The sequence below is a fragment of the Rutilus rutilus genome (assembly GCF_951802725.1).
Source record: "Rutilus rutilus genome assembly, chromosome: 11".
NCBI classification, from domain to species: Eukaryota; Metazoa; Chordata; class Actinopteri; order Cypriniformes; family Leuciscidae; genus Rutilus; species Rutilus rutilus.
In genome coordinates, this window is record NC_140216.1 from 18,742,331 (window position 1) to 18,767,112 (window position 24,782).

Genomic DNA, 24,782 nt, shown 5'->3' on the forward strand with positions numbered 1-24,782 from the left:
ATTTTATCAACTTGAAATACAGGCATATTTTTGTAAGTGTGTTCCTAAAAATATGCATATATATATTTTTACGTTTGCACGTGATTGTTTTAAACCCGTGTTTAAACCCGTGTTTCCTCCGTGTCCGACCCGACCCGCACCCGTATCCGACACAGTTGGATATTTCTCACCCGTTTGAGCAAAATTTGTGCGGGTACCCGAACCCGTGCAGGTCTCTACAGTAGGGTTTCAGCATTTCATGCTTGAACCCCTAATAAGAAGGAAGGCTTTTTGCCAGTTATAGCGCCACCTATGGTCCGATCTCCATGAAACTATGCATGCTTCCTCACCATGTTCTGACACATATGCTCATCAATTTTTGTGAAGTTCTGAGTTTCCCTTTGGGATTTATAGGCTTTTGAGTGTATTTTGCCACGCCCCTTTTCTAAGTGACCCTGTTACAGCCACCCAAATGCCAAAGTTCAACTTTTTTTTTGATAATTATTGATCTAGAGAGTCCAGAGAATTGTCCTAGACTGGTTTGGTTCCGATCGGGCCAAAAACCAGGGACTAGTTCGCAAAAGTAGGTTTTGGACAAAATTCGACATAGTAGAAAATGTGTCCTGCCTAAATCAAAATCGGAGATAGCCATTTTGTCCGCCTTGAGCCACGGATTCCAACGATATAAGACACTTGATCCTGGGACAAACGGTCTAAGAGTTATGAGCAATTTTGAACTTTTGGTTGCTGTAGCGCCATCTATGGGCCATTCGGGGTCATACTCATTTCATGCTTGAACCCCTAATCAGTACAATTACAATAGGTGTTCAGCACTTCGTGCTTGAACCCCTAATAATAAAACTTACTGTGAATAAGAGGCTGTTCTAGTCATTTAAGGAATGTGACACCACAGTTTCCGAGTTTGTCTACAAACAATTGTTAAGTTGTTTTCACAAAAGGCTGATGCATATCTCATTAAATGCTAAAACCTTTTAGTTGTGTTGGGTTGACAGATAAATATTTTGTACAAATTTTGACGGATTCCTCCAGCCACCCGAACAAAAATGCGCATTGGTTCTACACAAATCACTTAAACCAAATGCTTAATTTTGGCTTAAAAACATTGAAATTCACCCTCCCCCTATTTCCCCAAAACTATTTTGGGGCAATATTAATTTTGTGTCTCAAATAATCATGGAATCTGGTCTGTCAGGTTCTGGTTAACCTATAGTTTTACATCACAGGTGACCCAAGAACTGGTCTTTTTCTATCTAATGCTGTGATTCGTGGCATTTCATGCTTTTCAATTCATGTTTGGCATTTAGAATGCAGTGTTCAGATATGTTTGAACAGAAATAACATTTTCTTGGATTTTCTATACATGAGTAAATTCAATTCTTAAAGCTCAATATTAGATGATACATACATGGACACACTACAGATACGTGTGAATATTTGCCTGTTTAATCAAATGTCAAGGATAAACGTTTCTGTCAGAGATTACATTTTGGCCTTGAGGTTGGGAAATATTATCATCCATCTCTACGCTGTGTTTTTATTTTTTCATTTGTTTCATTTTATTAAAGAAACATTTGACATATTCAGTAACAGTAGATTAGCTTGCTCATAATGGTTGGATAGCATTTTACAGGATAGCTTAATAATTTCTTTCTCCTATCTCAGCTTAATGTGCAGAGTCAACTGCAACAATGGCGTGAGTTTGGAGACAACAATGGCGTGAGTCTGGGACAGCTTTATCTGTTTGTCTGACCAGTGGTGGACAAGGGGGAGTGTTTGGGAAACCAGTCATTGTTTTGTTTTTTTATGTGTATTTATTTATTTTTTGGTGATGCAAGTGGCACAGAAATTACTCACTTCAACTTTTAATGGGATAAGTCAGAATATAATACATTAATTTTGATCAAATGCATTTAACATAACCCATTTAACATAACACAATTGATTGATAATAATCTCTCTCTCTCTCTCTCTCTCTCTCTCTTTATCTCTCAGGGGTACCAGCGCTCCAATCATTTCATCGCAACACAAGGTAAGTCTATATTCTACTACTTTAAAATTACTTGTGTTTTTGTATTGTGTATTTGTTGATATAAAAATTTCATTTAAACATGCGAGTGTGTGTTTGTTTGTGTGCCCCAATTCTTCTACAATGGATTGAATGATTCATATGCAGATATTGTTTTTGCCGTTTTATCGTATTTTCTCTCTTGGCACTATAGAATACTATAACTCTATTGAGAAAAACATTTCTATGATTGTATCATATATGGGCTGGAAATGGCTGAGATTCATTGGGGGACTCTATTTGGGAAGATTTTTTAATTATTATTTTTATCTTTTTTTAAATCTTATATAATCTATAATAACATCAACATATTTCATGTTTCCAAACAATGTTTTCTTAAGTATCAACACAGGCACATGAAAGGCCAATTGAACAACAATTTGTCCTCTTAGTGCTTTGAAAATCAACCATTATTAAACAAATCTAATGGTGAATCCAGTTTAATGGGAAAGGGAAGCTAATATACATTCTAAAAATCTAAATAATTTTGAAAATGTATCTAGAATATATAATAATATTGGTTAATCTCTTTTCTTAAAACATGATAAAAAAATCACATTTCAACCCTTTTAACCCATTTTTATAAAACTTTTTTGTTTTGAGGATGTTACCATAGACATGGGGTCATTTAAAAAAAAATAGTTTATTAGTTCTATTCTAATATAAGAATTCTCTGAAATAATTTAAACTGCTAAATCAATTTTTTATTTTTATTTTTTCAGAATTTAAAGAGTTACCTATTAATGAGATGACCCCCCCCCCCCCCCTTTTGAGACCCCCTTCAAATTTTGCTTTTGAGGCTTTCAGGGGGTCTCATGGGTTAATCGGGGGGGTCGAGCCCCGCATTAGGGAGCGATAGGAGAGATTGATGCACTGCAAAGGATCCAGTAGTGCTGAGGATCTCAAAAAAATAGGCGGCTGAAGAGGACAAGAGGGCAAGGCTGAGACATGCTGCTAAACAGAAAACGGGCCCTTGAGATTCTGGTTCAGGCGAAAAAGAAAAAGAAAAAATAATCTCATGTTGTGTGTTTTGTGTAAATACTTGCCTCCACACATTAAAATGGCCCCCATATTTTATATGTTTTATGTTATTATATTTCCTATTTATTCTTTGTGCAGCACTTTGGTAACCTTGTTTTTTAAAATGTGATATATATAAAGTTGATTGGATTGGATTTTTTGCTGCCGTATCCTTCTCACCTTTTTTACTCCTGACCAGTTTTCATGCCTGAAATAACATGTAATTTACTAGAGGTTCTAATATAATAATTTACTGGGAGTAAACCTCCCAGTACTTCTGTGATCTGAGTTATTGTAAGACAGGAATAATGATACTTTGTGGTTGAAAAGATTGTTTGTGAAGCTGTTTCATACATGACAACTGCTCTCTCTTATCCTGGTAATCCAGAGTTCTCGCGAGAGCACAAGTTGAATTTGCTCAGCGAGTTTACTCTGGCGTCGAATAATGATGCTCATTAAATATGCCCTTGTATCCGAGCTGCACCAATCACATCGGGTTATCTGATTTAGGCGGGCCAGAGGCGAGCTAAACAGATGACGACAGCGCTGTGATGTCGAAGTCATTAGTAAACATTGCAAGATGGCTATGGATGAACACCAGTTGTATGAAACAGCTTTGGCCGCTACAATGAACGAGTTAGACTTGACTTTTTATCTAAAAGAGGAACAGAAGACGGCGCTCGAATCGTTCCTTTGCAAGAAGGGCGTTTTTGCTGTTTTGCCGACCGAATACGACAAGAGTCTAATCTACCAGTTAGCTCTTCTGGTAGCTAAACGTATGGGGCTTGTTGTGATTGGTCGTAGTGTTATCCAATTGCGTGCAGGGCTGGACTGGCCATCGGGCATACCGGGCACTTTCCCGGTGGGCCGACGTGCTTTTTGGGCCGATACATATCATACTCATAATTATTTATTTATTTTTTTAAACAGCCGATAAAATTTGTACATCGGTGGGCCATTCGTTTTGTTTTGTTTTGTTTAACTGACGGCGCTGGGTTTGTGCCGGTGTAATGCATTGGTCAAAAAAAGTCAGCGTTAGTTTTTTTTTTTTTCTGACAGACCATCCCATGAAACACGTAGATCAGCGGCCCATTGGTTATTTTCTTGATTGACACTGGGCTGGCCCAATCACATCTTTAAACAAGTGAGCGAGCGTGCAGCAGTGTCAGTGTGTATCTGTCAAAATAGTCAGAGAGATGGAGAAGAAACGCAAGGAATGTGCTGAGAAATAGCGTGAAAAAATTATGGGTTTCGTTTACACTAAATATTTTATCAGATGTGCCTATCGTTTAGACGGCGACGGCGTGTGCTCAGTGCTTCACATTGCCACCTAGCCGCCTGGAGTGCATACTACATTGAATTTCACACACTTTTGCGTCACCATATGCACGCAGATTTCCCCCCCATAACACTCGTCTAAACGCAGAATAAAAAGTGATCACTTTTGCGTTTTTTCTTCAGATCGTTTCCGTGTAAACGTAGCCTAAAAGAGGTTTTTTTTTTTTTTTTTTTTTTTTTTTTTTTTGCACACTGAATATGGGTTGGAGCTTTTAATTTTGAACTCTCAAAGTGCACCAGATTGATGAATTTAACATTAAAATGCACAAAATTTTCTTACGGGGGAGCATGCCCACAAACCCCCCTAGAAGGACCGAGGTCCACTCACCAGTTTTACCAAACATCCTGTGAGAAACACTGGTATTGCTATGCCAGTGCAGCTTATAGCTTGTTTTAGGATTCATCACTGTGGAGAATAGTTCAACTGTATTAATAAATGTCAAATTTTTACTTATTTCATCTGTTAACTCTCACTTGTTCCTATACTCACTCATTACATGGCATTAGTGGTTTTAAGGAATAGTTGGTATGCATATATTTAAGGGCGTGCAAAGATGGGTGGTGTTTATGATCATATAGTGGGCCAGTCTGGGCCAAAATGCCAGGGCCGATTTCTTTTGTCCCAGTCCAGCAAGACTTTGAGATTCTCAAATGCATGCTTGCATTAGTCGATGCTAGACCATTAATCTTTCAGATTTAGGTCTAGATTTCCAGGCTAGCTCTCTCTGGATCAGAACACAGATCTGACTGTTCAAAGGTTTAACAGACATAGAACTGAATCGCTGTCAATTAGAAGTAAGATTGCATGGGTGTTTGAAACGAGTGTTTCAAAATATCACAACTATTTCCAACATTGATAATAATAAGAAAGATTTCTTGAGAACCAAGTCAGCATTTTAGAGGATCACGTAACACTAAAGATGGGAGGAATGGCTGTTAAATGATTAGCTTTGTAATATACAGTGAGGAAAATAAGTATTTGAACACCCTGCTATTTTGCAAGTTCTCCCACTTAGAAATCATGGAGGGGTCTGAAATTGTCATCGTAGGTGCATGTCCACTGTGAGAGACATAATCTAAAAAAAAAAATCCAGAAATCACAATGTATGATTTTTTAACTATTTATTTGTATGATACAGCTGCAAATAAGTATTTGAACACCTGAGAAAATCAATGTTAATATTTGGTACAGTAGCCTTTGTTTGCAATTACAGAGGTCAAACGTTTCCTGTAGTTTTTCACCAGGTTTACACACACTGCAGGAGGGATTTTGGCCCACTCCTCCACACAGATCTTCTCTAGATCAGTCAGGTTTCTGGGCTGTCGCTGAGAAACACGGAGTTTGAGCTCCCTCCAAAGATTCTCTATTGGGTTTAGGTCTGGAGACTGGCTAGGCCACACCAGAACCTTGATATGCTTCTTACAGAGCCACTCCTTGGTTATCCTGGCTGTGTGCTTCGGGTCATTGTCATGTTGGAAGACCCAGCCTCGACCCATCTTCAATGCTCTAACTGAGGAAAGGAGGTTGTTCCCCAAAATCTCGCAATACATGGCCCCGGTCATCCTCTGCTTAATACAGTGCAGTCGCCCTGTCCCATGTGCAGAAAAACACCCCCAAAGCATGATGCTACCACCCCCATGCTTCACAGTAGGGATGGTGTTCTTGGGATGGTACTCATCATTCTTCTTCCTCCAAACACGTTTAGTGGAATTATGACCAAAAAGTTATATTTTGGTCTCATCTGACCACATGACTTTCTCCCATGACTCCTCTGGATCATCCAAATGGTCATTGGCAAACTTAAGACGGGCCTTGACATGTGCTGGTTTAAGCAGGGGAACCTTCCGTGCCATGCATGATTTCAAACCATGACGTCTTAGTGTATTACCAACAGTAACCTAGGAAACGGTGGTCCCAGCTCTTTTCAGGTCATTGACCAGCTCCTCCCGTGTAGTTCTGGGCTGATTTCTCACCTTTCTTAGGATCATTGAGACCCCACGAGGTGAGATCTTGCATGGAGCCCCAGTCCGAGAGAGATTGACAGTCATGTTTAGCTTCTTCCATTTTCTAATGATTGCTCCAACAGTGGACCTTTTTTCACCAAGCTGCTTGGCAATTTCCCCGTAGCCCTTTCCAGCCTTGTGGAGGTGTACAATTTTGTCTCTAGTGTCTTTGGACAGCTCTTTGGTCTTGGCCATGTTAGTAGTTGGATTCTTACTGATTGTATGGGGTGGACAGGTGTCTTTATGCAGCTAACGACCTCAAACAGGTGCATCTAATTTAGGATAATAAATGGAGTGGAGGTGGACATTTTAAAGGCAGACTAACAGGTCTTTGAGGGTCAGAATTCTAGCTGATAGACAGGTGTTCAAATACTTATTTGCAGCTGTATCATACAAATAAATAGTTAAAAAATCATATATTGTGATTTCTGGAATTTTTTTTTTTAGATTATGTCTCTCACAGTGGACATGCACCTACGATGACAATTTCAGACCCCTCCATGATTTCCAAGTGGGAGAACTTACAAAATAGCAGGGTGTTCAAATACTTATTTTCCTCACTGTATATTACAGTTGTGGTCAGAATTATTGGTAATATCAATAATAATATATAATATCTTTCATATTTTTTTTTATTTATTTTTTTTATCTAATCTTTCATTGAAGTCAAAGAATTGAAAGTGGGGGGTAAATCATATTTTGAAATAAATGCTTTTCTCCAAAACATGCTGGCAATAATTATTGGCACCCTTTTATTACTTTTGTTACTTTTTTTGCCAAAAAGCTCTTTTTTTGTTTCATCTGACCATAGAATCTGGTGCCTTTTGAAGTTCCAGTCATGTCTGACAACTGATTATGCTGGAGTTTATTTTTGGAGGAGCGAGGTGGATTTTTCTTGAAACCCTCCCAGACAACATGTGGTGATGTAGGGGTTGTTTGATGTTTTTTTTTTTTTTAAGCCTTTCTGACCCCAAGAGTCAACTTATCTTTGCAAATCTTCATCTGTGATCCTTGGAGAGTCTTTGGCCACTCAAACTTTCCTCCTCGCCGTCCATTAGGACAATACAGACAATATTTTTACAGCCATGTTTGATCATATCAAGGGGTGCCAATAATGCTGACCACAACTATATATAAAATAGGAACTGTTATTATTAATTTTAAGAATGTCACTATTGCTGTTTTTACTGTTATTATTATTATTATTATTATCTATTATTTTAAAATTGAACGGTGCTGTAACTGATTATAAAGTTATACGGGTTGAAAGTAAAGTGATTCTCTGTCTCTCTTCTTCTATGGATATGTACAGCTGTCTGTAGTTTTGTCAATGTGGGTCTCAGCTACTCCTCAGTTCCAGCATGCTTGCAGCAGAAAACTGCACACTCTTACACACACACCTCATTTAATCTGATCTCTCTCTCATGTTAGCTGTCAACACGCCGGGGCCACTGATCAACACAGACTCTCTCCAAACACAAACACACACCCGGCACTGCTGTGCTTTGTTTGAGCAGGTGCACATACACTCATGTGTGGCGTTTGCTAGGCTTGTTCTCTATCCGGAGGTTTAAACTGGCTTTAGGTCCTGAGATCTTGCTAGCTGGTGGAGCTGTGAAGGCCATCTGCATGTTCACATCATAACAGCGCGGCATACAGATGTGCTCAAGACTCAATGAGATTTTATACAAATCAAAACGATCAGCCCTGCAGCTGCAGCTCCAAACCTCTAAAAACTATATAATAGCAACTAGAATATTACTAGATTTTTGGACAAATTGGGACTGGCCCAACCAAAACTCAGCATACTACAATGATAGGGTGATTTGGGTGTTGCTTTTCATTTTGTTTGGTTGGTCTCCATGTTTTTGGTGCATTTCTGTGTGGTAGTCACATTTAGGGTGGTAGCCAGATCACACTGATCATACATTTAATAAAAGGTTGTTGTTGTTTTTTAGCACATTGCTATGTGGTTGCTAAAAGTCTGATATTATGCATTATTTGTGGTTGCTAGACTGTTCTGGGTGGTTGCCAGGGCTTTAATGTGGTTGGTAAGGTGTTCTGGGCAGTTTTATGGTATTGCTATGCGGCTGCTAACAACAAACTGCTATACAGATGTTCTGAACATTTTTAACATGTCGCTGTAATGTTTTGTGGTTTGCCAAACACATTCTTATGGAAATTCTTAACTGTTTTACATTTTGCCAAATTGGTGGCTGATTCATATGAATTTGTTTGACATCTCCTTTTGATGTGCCTGAAGCCGAATACTATGTTCAGAAAGGAAATTACGTATTCTACAGAGCCCAGGGACATGGTGATGGAAAGAAATATGAGATGGGAGGAAAAAATATATATTTCAATTATTTTGCATGCTCTCGTTATTATATAGTTATGTAGTCATATTGTAATTTGTGGGCATCAGGGAGCCACCAGCAAAATGTGTGCCCGCTTTTTACTTTCACTTTTCAATTTGCGATCATGCTCTGTGTATAAGGAGAGGCAGTACTGACCACACAATGTACAAGATAACATATTTGCCAATGACACGTAGGGATCTGTTGTGCTCCAAATCCTCCGACATTGTCTTGTCAGTCATCTCTCCTTACTATCTTCACGTGACAAGTGAAATCTGATGTACTGTAATGCAACTGACTACCGCAGCAAGCGTAACCTGTCCCTTTAGGGGCCCCATAGAATGCGTTATTCATTTTATATGCCTTTCTGAATTCAGACTTATGCTTCGGGCACCTCCCTAATGATTTACATGACAAAATGGCCGCCTCATGAAATTATATTTACATTTTCAGTACATTTTCTCATGAGCTCGAGTTGGTTTGCCTGGGTATTATGGGTGGTTTCCAACGTGTTACTCTGTGGTAGGCAATTTTAGTACATTCCTATTTGGTGTCTAACAGCTCTGATGTGCGGTTGCTTATGTTTAAAAAAAAAAAGAGAGGCTCAGAAGACCTAAGAAAATATGAAAGTTGTTTGTTGTCTGCTCTGAAAACACAACAGCAGTTTTCTCCTGGCAGAGGTGCTTTGATTAACCCGGGCTGGATGTGTTCTGATGCTGTCAGCTGGGAAATGTCATTTCAATATGCCCACAAACACATAGCTGTAGAACAAATGTCTCCTCACCTTTTATTTAAACCTCTAAAACTTCCCCGTTTTAACATTATTATGTATCATGAATAACCTCAGCTTAATCCTGGCTGTAGAGCAGAACGTTCAAATGTGATTTTTAGAAGATGTAGCTGCAGGCGATATTGGGAAAGCTGCATAGGAAGTGTGGCACCTGTTGTTGGCTGTAATTGTTTAAATGGGTAGAGAAGATAACAGACTCCTAGCCTGAGGGCAGAGTGCTCACGGCACTGACAGAGTCAGGGCGGTTATAAACCTTCAGCAGCTTTCCTTTAATGTTCAGAGTGCTGCTTTAATGTTGCCGTGTGTGCATTTCTGCATGTGTAGAGAAAAATGCACAAGGAAGAAAAGAAAGAGACAAGAGTGAGCAACATAGAGGTTCGGCTCATGTTATTAATAGTAAATATTTTATTAGAGGTGTTTGCTAAAGCAAGCAGCACTATTGCTATTACTCGTCCCTCAACAATAGTGTTAAAGGTGTAGTTTAACCAACAAAAATGAAAATTCATCAATTACTCACCATCATATCATTCTAAACCCATTCGTTCATTTGTGAAACACAAATAAGATATATATTTTTTTATGAAACTTTTTTTATCCCTTCATTGAAAGTCCACACAGCCACACATCAAGGGCTAGATTTACTGACAGCTTGCGTCAGCGCAAACCCTCTATTGGCTTTAAAAAACTACTGTCAGGACACGCAGTGAAAAATTAGCTCTGAAAAGGTGTGGATAGGGTTATTTTTGCTGCTGACCTTATTGCATATGCATTTGTAGAAGTTTCCCTTTCAGACACAAAATTTATGGGAGGAGAGTATTTAAATTAATCATGCAAGGTGATTTACTAAGGTTTGCACTAGTCAATTTTAAGGTTTGTGCTAGTCAAGATTGTGTTGGCCATTATGGAAATGATCTGGCTGTGTTATTTAATTTGCGCGTCGTCAGTAGATCACACGCAGAACCTTCTACTCCTTTTGGCGCTTTTATGGAATTGCGCTCTTACGCTAATTTGCCCTGTTTAGTAAATCTGCCCCCAACACTTTTTTTGATGCTTCAAAATGTTCAACACATTATACAAGTAATCCATATGAATCGAGCAGCATCTGAGTTCTTGCTCGTTAAGCTAGCATGTTTACATTTCTGTTGACCATATTTGATTGTGGTTTTTGTATGTGCGTTGATCAATGTATTTTGTGAATAAAAGCCAACATTAAATCTGTTCATCATAAAATGTGATCGTATCTGTTCCATAGACTTGGATTAAACCGTTCAATTAATATGGATTACTTTTACAATGTCTTTATTAACTTTTTGAAGCATCAAAGTTTAGGTTGTGTGGACTTTAATTGGATGAACAGAAATCTCTCAGTCTTATCAGTTTGAAATGAGAGTGCCATGAGAGTGAGAATCCCATAGATTTACTTTGTCTCAAAATTATATTTACACTATTCTATAGATAATACCATAGTAATATCTAGATTTCTTTTTTTTTTTTTTTTGGCATGGTCAAGTAAGAAACTATTTGGAACACCCTAGGAGCCACCAAAGAACCATTCTAGCACCTCTAGCATCTACAACCTATAGAATACATTAGCAACTGCATAAAAAAAATCTAAAACCTTAGCAGCTGCATAGAAACAAGCTAGAAAAGATCCAAACAACTTAGCAACTGCATAGAAACACACTAAAGCCCACCCAGAATGCTATAGCTTGGCCCTCATCACAGGGCCCAGGACAATATTCCCTTAATGATGGCCTTCCACCATAGCTTTCAAAATAGCGTCTCTCTCTCTCACAAACACACACGCACACACATACACACACACACACACACACACACACACACACACACACACACATACACACACACACACACACACACACACACACACACACACACACACACACACACACACACACACACACACACACACACACACTTTCATAACATCTTAATAACCACTAACCACCTAGCAGTAAAAACACTTGCCTCAGTAACTGCATTGCAATGCAACACCCTAGCATCTTGGCACCACTCACATTTTCTTTTAGAAAATATAGAAATCTAGTTTATTGCTGATATTACTCACTCGATTTTCACTGCCTACAGTTTATCTATTCTCTATGAACTGATAGCTCTTCCGGTCTAGCAGCCTGCCATTTCTCTATCCTTATGTAATCCTCATCAAAGTGGTGACCCGCTATTTCACAAAACCACCTCTATTCTCTCTTTATCCTCCATTCAAATCATTCACCTCCCACAATTCTCCATGAAACCTTATTCTTCTCTCTCTCCGCAGGGCCCAAGCAGGACATGATCTATGACTTCTGGCGCATGGTTTGGCAGGAGAACTGCTACAGCATTGTGATGATCACCAAACTGGTGGAGGTGGGGAGAGTGAGTAGAATAACTCTACCTCTGCCTCCGGCTACCCAGCCGCCCCCTCCGCCCACTAATGACACCATCTATTACTAAACACTGACCACTGCAGTCCACAGCTGACCATTACTGAAGATAAACTTTACCAAGACACCCCATTAGCCAGAGAACATTCCATCTGATGAATGATTTTATCGCCCCAGCCATCTTGCATTTAATCGCACTTTCCTTTGTCCCATTTCCTCCAAAATACCATGGTTACTACAGTTGTTGTTAGTACTGTAACATCATAGTAAATTAGAATATGATCTCTTTTTAAGAAGCTGATTTATTTATTTATTGGCTTCGACCAAGTTACTACAGTTTTATTGTAGTATTACAGTTTTATGTGGTAGTAACTATGATATTTTGGCAGAATCTATAGGTAACCAAGTTTAGATGTTTTTTTGTTTTAGTTTTTTTTTTATCAAAATTTGGCAAATTAGCATGCCTCAACATGCAGCTATTTACAAATACACCTTACATAGATTCTAATAATTAGTTCCCCCTTCAAACATTTTGATAGTACATTGAAAAAAGTGAAGCGACCATGTAATTTTATGTCTAATTGAAAATCAATTTTTATACATATATGTGTGGTTTGTTGATGTGCAGAACACACACTGGCTAGTTTTACTGACTGCAGAATGAATGTGTGTTTTGTTTTTGTTTTTGTTTTTTTGTTTTTTATAGTATAAAAACTTGATTAAACATTGACTAACTAAATGGTTTTAGTTTTATCTTAGGTATTATCTTTTGTTTATGATGAGTTTAAGTTATAAAAAGGCAAATGTTGACCTACAATATTTATTGACCTACAATAAATAACATTTTGGCTTGTGTCTAAAGAACATTGATTAAAGGCACAGAGGTCACTTATTCAAAGCAATGACAAAGGCGTAGCTTGATGATCCAAGTGTGTCCAACTGCAAAATTTCAATCCAAAATTCTTACACACTGTGCCTTTAAGTATGTTATTGTCTTTATAATTATGAATCTTTTTACTTTTTATGCATGTATTTGTCTTTGGAAAAATAAATATTTGTGATTACCATTAAATTAAAATGTAAGGATTTAAACAAATTGTAAATATGATTTGAGAAATCTGATTTGTTTTGTTCAGATGAAGTGCTGTAAGTACTGGCCAGATGAAAGTGAGCTCTATGGAGACATTAAAATCACTCTACTGAAAACTGAAACGCTGGCAGAATACACTGTACGCACCTTTGCCATGGAGCGGGTAAGAGTGTTGAGATATTTGTCAATGGTTTGCTATGTTTTTATGTCATGAAATGTAAATTTGTTAATGGAGCTATTTCCCATTTGGTATTCTGATAAAATGATGAAATATATATAGAAAGAAATAATATATATATATATATATATATATATATATATATATATATATATATATATATATATATATATTTATTTATTTATTTATTTATTTATTTATTTATTTATTTATTTATTTATTTATTTATGTTCTCTGTTAGCGGGGTTACCCAGCAAAGCATGAAGTCTGCCAATTCCACTTTACATCTTGGCCAGAGCATGGTGTCCCGTTTCATGCCACAGGACTGCTGGCCTTCCTCCGGCGGGTCAAAGCCTCCACACCACCCGATGCTGGGCCAGTGGTAGTCCACTGCAGGTAATCAAGCATCACTTCCTGTACTTGCAGTCTGACATGCATATAATCTGCACTGATCATCGGCTGTTTTTAAACAATCGGCCAATGGCCGGTAGTGAAAATAATAGCTTTTATTGGCTGATACTGATTATTGGCCTATACATTGGTGCATCTCCATGTGATTGTTTTATACTGCATACTGTTTAAAAATAAAAATAAGTGGCATACAGTAAATATTATCCAATAAGTAGAAAACAGAAGAATTCAGTTACAGATTCTGTTCTAACCACTCCAACTGTTAGTTAAGCAGTCTCTTATGGGTTTTAGTGCCTGCACTTCAACTTTAAAAAAATGCATTTCTTGTCTCAAGGCAATGCCAGTTCTTTCAGATCTCAAATATGAAAGCATGTTCTTCCTTTTGATGAAATACAGTTATTTTATATTTTCCATGCATCTGCTGTCCATTATAAAGAGAAAATTGCTTACTCCTGCAGTTCAGCAGTCCAAGGACGTGTTTGTATCCGCCAGTCTCATTTATTTATACAAAAGACATTCATGTATCAGATCAAACTAAATTGGACAGAAAACCAATTCAATGAATCATCCCTGAACATTGTTGAAATGTTCATATAAGCATCACATGTGAAATTTATACTCAAGTGATAGCCTTATCGACCGTGTTTGCAGTTAGCATAACTAAGTCTCATTGGCCCTTATCCTGAAAATGTAACATTTTGTGCAAGTCAAATGTTGCAATGTGCTCCTCAGTTTATCTCTCCACTTGTATGTGCTTTAACACCATTGCTTCATCTTTTAATTAAACTAAAGGATAGCTTCATTTAAGATTTTCTAGGATTCTTATTTAGTATGCCTCACTGCCATTGAAGGCCAATCCAGCCCACATTACATTTTCTTACTGCACAAAGCACCGGTAATATCATGTTTTTAGACATTACCTGGACAGTAGTGCCAATGAATTCTTTGAAATACATTTGAGTAATTTTTAAATACCATGGTATATAAATATGCTAACAATCATTCAGTACCAGTAATCTGTAAGCGATTCAGAACTTTTACTAGCCTAAATAAAAAAATAAAAAAACTTTTATTCAAGAATGAATAAAGTGTTCTGTGGATACTCATAGAAAACAATGTGTTCGAATTTTAAAAGATGTGGCACTTCTCATCCAGTGTGCACTGTATTTGTGAAGTAGAGGCTCCTGGTCAGAGGACATCATTTATGAATCAACCCAACTAATTGGCTAGAGAGTTCATATGTTTTACCCACCACAGCTGATTGTCACCAGCATTTGTTGGGTTGCCATTGTTAAGTAAATATAAAAGTAACATTGTTTTACCAACTAATAACTGTATCATGGTACCACCACAGTTATAAGGTTGGAGAGTCAGCTCAAGTTCAAGATTATTCAGTTTGGAATCTGATTTAAGGTTAATTGACTGTGGCAGTATCAGGTTGTTTTAGTCACCCATTGAATGTTCTGCTTGAAAGAGCTGTGGTAGTTTTATCCAACCCTGTAAGCAATCAGGAACTGACTGAATGCAATTTGTGAAGTACCTCTTAAAACTGTCCAATTACGAGTGTGTACCCAGAGCTACATTAGTGCAGTGACGTTATTCCTTCAGCCATCTTTTTGTCTGTCTGCAGTATGGGCGCTGGCCGCACCGGCTGTTACATAGTATTGGACGTGATGCTGGATATGGCGGAGTGTGAGGGTGTGGTGGACATCTATAACTGTGTGAAGACACTCTGCTCACGACGTATTAATATGATCCAGACTGAGGTAAGATCAGAAACAAAAGAATGGCTCACATTAATCAAGTAGTCATCCAAATAATCTAGGTTGGCTATTTTATCTAGGTGTTTTACTCTAGTACTTTTGGTGCTTACCTGAGTTCATTTGATGTCAGAGTTTGGTTCATTTGGATGTTGTGAACGCTGTTTCTCAAACTCAGGTGTGCATCTTTGAACCATACTGAGTTGGCTAAAAAGGTAATCTGGGGTACTGTTGATGTGAACACTACTCTTCACTGCTGAATTGAACGCAATAGTCCTGAATCACAGAAGTTAACTGTATGATTTGGTAAAACTTTACGTATGGCAAGAAAATGTGCACCTGATGTATGTCCACATTCTTTGGAACCTTTGCAATAAACTGTTAATATTATAAGAGTACATTTCACAATAAAATACCATTTTAGTCTTTCTACTTCAAAATTTCACATCTAATTCAATGTCTCAGGACCAGAGGTGGGTAGAGTATCCAAAACCTGTACTCAAGTAAGTACTTATAGAAATATTTACTCAAAGTAAAAGTAATAATCTTAATAGTTACTTGAGTAAGAGTAAAAAAGTATCCAATGAAAAAACTACTCAAGTAGCGAGTTACTAGTTACTTCGGATCATATAGGCATATATATATATATATATATATATATATATATATATATATATGTATATGTATATGTATATGTATATATATATGAAGACTTCATGATGCAAAAGCCTCTGAGTGCCATCTGAAATTTTCTTCTAAAACAAGCATTTTTATCAAGCTCGTATATTTAAGGTCAGTAATTTCACTTTAATGACAATTAATAGGTTATTTTCATTGCCATTTAAGTGAAATAACTGAACATAAACATGCAAGCTTGATAAAAATGCTATTTTAGAAGACAATTTCAGATGGTACTTAGAGGCTTTTGCCTCTGAAGTCCTCATATATATATATATAAAATGATATTTAGATTTTTTTTTATTTAAATGACTATTATTATCATAAGTAGATAGGCTATCTTTGCAACAAAAACAGAAGAGAGACTAGCATTATTTCTGCCATCTGTATAGCCCGAAAATCATTGCCTGTCCTTTGGTTTGTATAATAGTAACTTATACAACTACATTTGGATTATTAGACAATGTCGAAATAAAGTGAATCTGCAGAGTGTTGCATTCAAAGGCATGTAATTGACACAGAGAAGAAAGAGTTAAAACTCTTAACCCGTGCTCGCGCTCATGACTGCTACTGAACATCTGAAAATTCCTTCTGTCTGTTCTCCAAAATATAATCAAATGTATATTTCTGCAAGCATGTTTAAACTGGTTAACTGTGTCTACGGCAGGCAAAGGCATTCGTTATCAAGTCGAGTTTGCACGCCACTGCGCAACAATACACACAAACTACCGCGGGATGACGGGTGTTCATAAACTGTGAACAATGGTAGCTTTATTTAATGTATAAATTAATGTATATGTCCAAAAAATGGGTAATGTCATACTTTCTAGTAGTGCTATCATGGCGTAATAATCTGTTTGGTTGTAAAATGCATTTCTTGAGTGAAATGAAATCGAATATATCGTCCTGTGGAATCATTCATTCACAGACAGCTTACGAAGATCTTCAACTAATAAAGATTTTCATCGCTGGCAAAAATATGATGCATTTGAAGATTTGCTCTCACTTGACTGTACTGTAGGTCCACGGCCACTTCATCCAACGCTCTTGATGTTCTTAAATCTTCCTGTTACGACTCCGAGTCGAGTGTGAATTGAAATCACTTCAGACGATTCAGTGCGTGCAGGAACTGAACAGATCATTCAAACTGATTCGCGAACCGATTTAGACAGATCTGCCAACTTGTTTGATGAAGTCTTTGAACAGAATCGACTCAAAAGAGTGATTCATTTGTGAATTGGGCATCGCTCAAGCCCAGATAAAAGATACAGCGCGCTTGGAATAAACTATGCATTTAACAACACATATTGCATTAAAATAAAGTAACGAGAGGAACGTCGCCCAACGTAACGAAGTAAAAGTACAGTTTTTTCATTAGAAATGTACTCGAGTTAAAGTAAAAGTACCCACATTCAAATCTACTCTTAAAAGTAACATTTTTCCAAAAAAGTACTCAAGTAAATGTAACGAAGTAAATGTACTTCGTTACTACCCACCTCTGCTCAGGACTAAAAAAATGTTCAACCATTCGGTCCGAATGCTATGATAGGACGTCTTACCATGCACCCTGCTCATGCAGACAAAACACATCATCAGTGTTCCATGAGGCTAAGCAGAGTTGTAGACACATTGCTAGTCACAGAGAGTAGCAAACAAACAGCAGCCACCTTTTACAGTTCCTCCTGATCCAAAACAACAAGCTTATGCTGCATTCATGCCATGTCGTAATTACCGTCATTATTAGATAGTAGGGCTGTAACGATTCGTTTTAACAACGATTCGATTCGATTCGCGATTCATGGTTGTCGATACGATTCAAGGACGATATTGGTTCATTTAGAACGATCCGATCCGAAACGATTCAGTGACTTGAAATCGATTCAGTAACTTTTTAGCCAAAAATTCTTGTAAGGGAATCAGGTATCAATTAATTATAGATATAAACAAACAAGTAAACAACAATTAATGTAAAATGCATTCACATTTTATTTTAATAAGTAGGACTGAACGATTATGACAAAAATGATAATTGTTGATTATTCCCTTGAAATTGTAATTGTGATTATTAATTACGATTATCCCAACATAGAATGATGTTTTGAATAGTTTGGCCATGGGACCCACATTTCCGCATGGTCATCAAGCCGCGACCCACCTTTTTAGGAATTATATAAGCCTATTATAATACATTTGTTTACACAAAAATTGTTGACGCACAAGTTCTGTCCCCCTTTACTTAACAATTTTTTTTTAAGAATATGACAAATACTGATAGACAGTAGGCACTGCGAGGTTAAGCTATTAAATAGCAGTCCCAAACTAGTTTTTGTTAATACAATCTTGGTATGAGCCACCACAGTCATATAAAAATATACAAAACCAGTAAGTGGCATTTTGTTATGGAAACAAACAACAATTAGGCTACCATGGTGATACACAATACTTAGAAGAACTGGTAAAGAAACATGGAAACTGCTCCTGATAAATAGCAACACACATGACGTACCAATAACGTAATTTATTGGTATTTTACTTTTATTTCTTAACTTACTAATTTACGACGTTGCATGCTCGTATTTCTTTTGCGCTTTAGTGAAGTGATACAGCGCGCTCCACCGCATTTGCGCGTGCAATTGAAGAGTGCGCGCTACTGCAGTATAGCGGCTGAGAGAACAGGACAGTCCGTTTTTCTGAGGCGAGAGACTTTGCGCTACTTGTTGTCTTTGCGCTGCTGCTGGCGCGTCACGCATGGCGACGACGACACAGATAGGCAGACTGAATCGAGTAACGTTTAACGCCTTTATCATTAAAAGTGCAAAGAAAAAACATCCATATAAAGTCTAACGTGCTTAAATCCAATGCGCTATTTCCTAGTATCGATACAATCGATTCATTACCTTTTAAAACGATATTAGATCGATATATGTCGTCCGGAAGGCCAACTTGCCGAGCACAGATCGATCCAGTTGGATCGTAGGAATATAAATCGATACATCGATGTAGTTGATTAATCGTTACACCCCTATTAGATAGCTACTTGGAGCTGTTCACGTCCTCGGACTCGGAATTATGCGTTTCTATGGCACCACTATCAATGCCAAAATTAATATGCAGCAGTCAGGTGATATAACTCAGAATTCTCAGAAAAGTCTTGATTTACAAGTTGTCATTATGAATTCTACGAGGATGCAAATGCATTTTACAAGTCAAAACCACTTTGAATTCTAACAATAACCATAAATAAGTTGGTGACGTTCATTATTATTGTAATGTTGTGCTTTGAGACATGAGGCTATGATGCTATGCAGACTTTGCTTTGGCAGTGCGTGTTCATGTATTTTGGCATGGCATGGCTTGGCTTTGGAGAGAACTCTGAAGGGAGGGTGGGATATTTTCCTCTGTTATGCTTTCAAAGCTAGTTTACTATTGCTAGCTTCTATGCAACTGCACATCCTAGCTTTAATGGCTAAACTTAATGAACTAATAAATTCATGAATGATAAAATCAAGCCCTTTTTTCACTGAATATGCTATTTCACTTGGACATACAGATTACAGAAGTAAAATGAGCTGAGAATGGCAATCAATGTTGCTTATAGATGTTATTATCTATCATGCAAGTATAGTAGTATGTAGTGTGGTACGTGTCACACTGGTGAGTATTTCACTATGGGCCAAAGGATCAGAAGATAGGTGCGACTACTGGAGAGAGGAAGGCAGCACAGTGGTGGTGAATTATCAACAGAGTCTTTTTTATGATTCAACTGAGGGTTTATATTAAAGTAAAATGATCTTTTTTCTTTTTTGTTGTTTCAAATATGCAAATCACAATGTAATCAACTACTTAGCAATGGACAATAAGTGACAATATTTGTTCTCCACACTCTTTTGGAAGTACTTGAATGAGCAACCTTAACAGCTCGACTCAGATGTAAATCAGATTATTCTCTTTGTGCAATAAAATAAAATAAAAATAAAACAATTGGAAAAATTCAATACTTCAAGGAAACAGTAAGCAATATTCTCAAACAAAATAATGCATTCACTTGAATACTCAGAATTCGTATAAACAGTCAATTTGATTCAATGTACAGAATGAATTCTCAATTTCACTTTTCAAATTCAAATAAACACTTTTTCCCTCAAAACTGTGGTATTCTTTTCAGGTTGTGAATCAAATGCTCAAGATTCAATTGGTGGAATCGACTCAGACGAACAGAATCAATTGACTCAGTTCAAGAAAATGTTCGTTCGTTTAGGACAGTTCAGTTCAAAGTCAATGTCTTTTGGATGAAGATGGAGAGGAGAAAAATAATAAAAAACAGTTTATTTTTGTCCAAGAGCAACGAAACAAAAAGAAAAGAATTCTCCTACCAGAGATGATGAGCACAGTTCAACAAGGGAATCGAGTTCGTGGATGGCTCGCCGTGTTTATACGCTTATTGCGTCTCGTGTGTCCGATATGGAACAGGAAAACTTCTGATGGTGAATCACAATCTCTCACAAAAAACCCAGCCTTGTAAAAACACAAGGCAGAACCAATAATTAATACTCAATTCAGTCTCATGAACAATTCACATGTACAGTAAAGCACAAATTAACTCAATATTTCAACTTATTAAACACGTTGACAATTAAACATGAATCTGCGTCATATTTCATTGACTCGCTAGCTTTTTTTTCACATTTGACTAGCTTTAGCCCGCGTGCAGACTAGCTGGCTAGATCGTTATGCACGCACATACTAATATCAAGTTAAAGTCCCTGTAAAGGCAATTCTAAAAAAAATTCTAAACACATTATAAATGTTAGAAATGTATTACTAAAACATATTACAAAGACTGTGAACTGTGAAGTACTGAATTGTCGAGTTAGACCGTTAAACAGTTTTTCACCATTGCTGTGTTCCGGATTTTTTGGGCGGGGCTAAAACGGGGGCTCGATGACGCACTGAAGCCCCTGAGCTCCTGGACACGCCCCTACTTGATGACGCACTGGAGCCCCTGACGCTGCCCCTCCCCTAGCAATATAGCACATTCATTCACATCAGTTTGCCGATCGCGAGTTACTGTCAGTACTATTAGTTACTACAGCCTACAGTTTGCTAGCTAGCTATGCCTTCGTCACGGAAATGAGTACTACCTGGATGCGATCATGTACAAAACAGATCGGTGTCCTTATTTAAATTTACGAAAAACGATCACATCAAGAAGAGGTGGATTAATTTTGTGAAGAGCCACCTTGATGGAGTGCTGAGGATCACCGCCAAAACCCGCCTCTGTAGTGATCATTTTACACGGGATAGTTTTATAAACTTTCGTCGGAGACAACTGGGATTCACAGATAATCCGCTGTTACTGGTGAATGGGGCCGAACCGATTATCTCCCGCCTCGGCCTTCATCCTCCCGTCGCGCCGACAACTGGTGCCATCGTCGGCAGTGCGAGCCCACCAATGAGTGTAAGTTGCCTTGTGTGCTTATGTTATAATTATAGTAGGTAACGTTAGTCCAGGCTCGAACATGGCTTTGTAAAACCTTAGGAGCATCCATTCCGGCTGTAGCGGTGACAGTTGAGTGTGGCGACGGCAGCTTTCCCGCGAGTGGGCGTGGTTTCAGCGCAGCCAGCGGACACGCCCCTGTCGTTTGAGAGCAGAGACTACTGCTCATTTTTTCAAGATTTTGATAGCTTATTTTATGTACTTGCCGGCTTTTTTTATCATTCAAATTTGGCTGGGTGGCTAATAACACATGTTTCTGTGGTGTGACAAACCCAGAACACATACTTAATTTTGACTTTACAGGGACTTTAATATCAACCTCATATAAGTTCGCTGAAAAACCTGCAACATTTTTTCCTTGTATATTATCAAGTTTATATTTGAAATAGGACTCACCAAGGCAAGAAAATAGTCTATATTCAAGCAGGGAAGTTAATACGCAGCACTTTAAAGTTACGTTGGTCTGCATCAGTCACTATTTCTTTGACTCGTCCTCTTCTCGCTCCGATGACCGCTTATCAACGTTTCATTCAAATATTCAACTTTATTTTATCTGGTCTCTTTTCACTCTGACTCTTTAGCTTAAATGCGGGAAATTTCTGGAGATTACTCCGCACAGCTGCGTTCTCTGACTTGCTTTTTCTCATCTGCCGCTCGCATTCAAAGAGGGACTTGCGCAACCTGATGCGCTGCTGCCATTGGCTTACAGAAGTGTCAGTCACTGCAGCGCAATGTGTGATTGGGTGATTCTCTTTTCAGTCTAGAACAGTCTTTTTCTCTTTTTTTCAGCTGTTCTTTTTTGATTAACTCACATACTTATTTGTTTACTAGTAGCCTGGGTTACAAGTACGTTGAATGCTACCTTTTATTAAATATTTCATGGCAAATTCCAGTTTTATATGTTGCCTTGGTTTTAACTTCTCTGTATTCTTTACAGAAAAAAATGGGCTAGAAAGTTTCTCTGAGGTTGCTTGGTAAAAGAGATTTAGACATTAAAAATATGTTACTTTTGAATAATTTATATTCTCATTTTATTATTTCCCCTCAAATTCATTAATTTATGAAAGACACAGAATGAGTTGGTGAGCTGCATGTTAATAAGCTGATGGACGAAAGTAGCTGTGAATATTTTTCTATTCAAGTGAACCCTCAAGAGGCTGGACAACAAAGAAGAAACCATAATTTAATGTATAATCACTGTTCGCTTAATATCACAAGAACGCTTTTAAAGACAAAAGCAAGGCCATGAAACCCATCTTGCTTTCTAGACTGCTTTATAATGCAAAAGAGATCTCTGCCCTCAATTTTACACAGTGCTGCATATGATATATGAATTGACTACAGCAAGCTGAAGGCCAGTCTAGTGTACTCCATCAAAAGAGATCAAACAGAAAACTCATCCATGACCTTTAACCCTCTGATTGAAAGAGTAAAACAGAATCAAAATAAAATAATTTAGCAATCTAATTAAGGACATCTTCTGTCTAATGCTTGTTTGATAAGGCAAGCATCACTATTTATTTTGTTCATATCTATGGTTACGTAATGTAGCAACAATGGGTTGTACATTAATATTAATATTAGCTCAAATGATCTAAAGGGAATTTTAATAATTAATCATGAATGTGATTAATATTTTGCATATTACAGTTACATTAATTTATCGCAGCTGAACTAGATTGATATATGAATGATTACCATAACGGGTTATGGTTCGTCATTAATACATCAATAGTCTTATTTCAGCTCGAAGTTATGGGATAACTTTAATGGAATTAATTTAGCTATCAAACAATCTGTTTGTCCAGCAAACATTAAATGTAAGATTAACTTAACTCTCAAGGAAAATGATCCTTCTTACAAACACAAGAAAGAGTATCTTTTCCAGGCCTTGAAAAAAAACAACTCTCTGCGTTTGTAAAATTTAGGTTACTGAAATCGTAACAAAAAACAGAGACAATCAAGGATATATGGAATTTTAATAATTGGACTAATACTACATCGAAACTACGAGTATACACAGAGTAAATACATATATTTACAACAGAAACATACGGACGAAAACATTACAAGACCAAACGGATAACAGATGAGAGAGGGAGAGGATGAAAGGGAGAAAGTGAAACTAAAGGTCAGGATGAGAGAGATCACAGAGATGATCTCAGCATGGCAAAATCACAGGCAATGTAACCTTGAGAGAGACAACAAGAAATCACATCAATCAAATCCAATCAATACTTGCGTATGGTTCTCTTTGTTGCTGAAGAACGCAGAGTCGTGCGTGTGTCGTTAAGAGCAGCGTGCGTGTGTTTCTTTAAGAAAGCAGGGCTTGCGCTCTCGTCTCTTCCGGTAAGCGCGGTCGCGGGATTTTCAAAAGAGTCTTTTTCTTTGAGTTGAAGTTGCTTGCTGCGTTTGCTTCGCTGAGTCCGAAGATGAAAATAAAGAAAAGACTTAAAGAAAATAAAAGAGAAAACGGAGAATGGAGAATGCTCCCAAAAAGGGAGCCATGGACCCAGAAAACCTCTTACCGAAAAAGTGCTCCCTGAGGAACTTCGGTGTCAGTCTCTTATGGAGCAGATGAGTTCCTGCCTACCCTGCTTACGCGGACCAATCATCTTAGAGCATCTCGGGCGGGAAGATCTTTTCTTTGTCTTGTCAGGACAACTAATCTGCATGGTTTATGATGGTATGAATTTTCGTCATTTCTACCCAGAAAGATTGTACACACAGAAGATTACATTTTACTGTAATCTCGCAGGTATGAGTGTTTCAGTCAAAACACGACGGTTAAACAGATACCACGGATGACAGGTAAAACATTTAAGAGTACAAAATTACACTCAAAAACACGATTATAGGCATTTTACATTTGATTAACACAATAAAATTGTAGACCCTTCCAGGGTGACATGTGAGGACATCTAAGCACAAAAGGGAATACATTTAAACATTTAGGGGTACTTTTCTCTGAAAAGTTCCATAGGTGGTGTTTGTGTGTGTGTGTTAATGTGTGTTTTGGAATGTGTGTGTGTGGGGGTGTGTGTGTGAGATCTCCTGGCCACCTGGGTCTCTGGCTCGGAGAGAGAGGGATGTGATTCCACTGGGAGAAACATTCTTCAAAAATACATTTCAGAGCCAAACACTCGAAGATCATGACTATATGATCAAAACAACACTAATCAACATGCA

The 24,782-nt window shown here is 37.7% G+C and overlaps 1 protein-coding gene across 9 annotated transcripts in view; it reads left to right on the top strand.

The window, feature by feature from the left end:
• Positions 1-24,782, top strand: part of ptprua (protein tyrosine phosphatase receptor type Ua) — a 480,983-nt gene that overhangs the window by 439,472 nt on the left and 16,729 nt on the right. For 4 of the 9 annotated variants that reach the window (XM_084423701.1, XM_084423706.1, XM_084423704.1 and 1 more), the window contains 6 exons: positions 1,663-1,716; positions 1,993-2,029; positions 11,874-11,971; positions 13,116-13,232; positions 13,489-13,643; positions 15,289-15,424. In XM_084423701.1, the coding sequence (XP_084279827.1) occupies positions 1,663-1,716; positions 1,993-2,029; positions 11,874-11,971; positions 13,116-13,232; positions 13,489-13,643; positions 15,289-15,424 (597 nt within the window). The remainder of the gene's footprint in view (positions 1-1,662; positions 1,717-1,992; positions 2,030-11,873; positions 11,972-13,115; positions 13,233-13,488; positions 13,644-15,288; positions 15,425-24,782) is intronic. The other 5 variants (XM_084423705.1, XM_084423708.1, XM_084423707.1 and 2 more) reach the window with 2 other exon arrangements.